Here is a 1,066-nt window from a genome sequence, read left to right on the forward strand (position 1 = left end):
TAAACAGTGCAGGTCCCAACACCCATCTCCAGGCAGCTGCTCTTTTAGCATTTCAGTACCACCGAAGCTGTTTGGTATAATGACGTGGCAAAGCACTTGACACCAGATTGCAGCGAGGCGAGCTGCAACACCGCACAGCGTGGATGCGGTGCTCCGGTGTGAAACCGCCACATCGGAGGAGACGGGAAATGGAGAAGACAGCTGGAAAGGCTGCGCAGCAAAAGCCTGGCTATGTAGAGCTATTAACCTGTTTTAAAAGCACCACATTGATTAATTCAGCTGTAAAAAGAGAAAGCAAAATATCCAAAGAGTTATGACAGTTCCAAGCGCTCGTAGCGTCACTCTGAGACAAGCCACTGACCCCGCCGACCCCCAGAGCCCAGGAAGCCTGCGCAGCCCCGAGGTCTGCTGGGGACAGGTCGGTCCGGAGAGCCACTCACCCTTGTGCCCTGGCCTGGCAGAGGGCTGGATCTTATGTGCTGGGTACGAGGAGGTGTAGGTGGATGGAGGGGGCCTTATTTTCTTTTTGTCTCCACAAGGAACATGATCCTTCCATCTCTTGTCTGCGGCCGGAGGGGGCTGCTGAAGGGAGGGGTGGGGATAGGAGAACCTCTCCTTCATCTCTGAGGTGAGGACGCGGATTTGGGGGTCGGTGTGCATGCGGACACAGGATTTCAGGGGAACAACCGGGGCCACCGGCTGGAGGGGCTTCTCTGGAAACGCCAGACGAGTTTCTGAGAAGGCTTCTCCGCCGACATCCCCCCTCGGTTTCAGCACGTTCCCGCTGGGGGGTCGAGGGGCTGGCACCGACCTGTAAACCCCCCAGAAAGGGGGGAACTGGCTGTGAGAATATGAGTGATGGCCGGCTCCCCGCGCCCAGCGCTCATCCCCCAGCTTAAGGTGGGATGCCTTCAGGAAGGGCAGGCCCTCGAGGGGGGCTGGGATCAACGGCGTCGCGCCGGCCGCCATCGCCCAGACCGCGGGAGGCAGCGGCCCGGCTTGGGGAACTGTGAGGACGCGTCTCCATGGCGACGGTTTCCCGGCGAGCTCCGCGCCAGCTCCAGCC

The 1,066-nt window shown here is 60.0% G+C and overlaps 1 protein-coding gene across 1 annotated transcript; it reads right to left on the reverse strand.

Moving 5' to 3' along the window:
- Positions 1 to 440: 440 nt before the first annotated feature.
- On the reverse strand, positions 441 to 969 carry LOC104512054 (uncharacterized protein C19orf45-like; the record flags this gene model as incomplete). The annotated part of the gene is made up of 1 exon (XM_010154897.1): positions 441 to 969. A coding segment is annotated over exon 1 (529 nt), but the record flags the coding sequence as incomplete, so codon positions are not given.
- Positions 970 to 1,066: the final 97 nt, after the last annotated feature.

This window comes from Eurypyga helias, unplaced genomic scaffold (assembly GCF_000690775.1).
Source record: "Eurypyga helias isolate BGI_N326 unplaced genomic scaffold, ASM69077v1 scaffold37140, whole genome shotgun sequence".
Lineage (NCBI taxonomy): Eukaryota > Metazoa > Chordata > Aves > Eurypygiformes > Eurypygidae > Eurypyga > Eurypyga helias.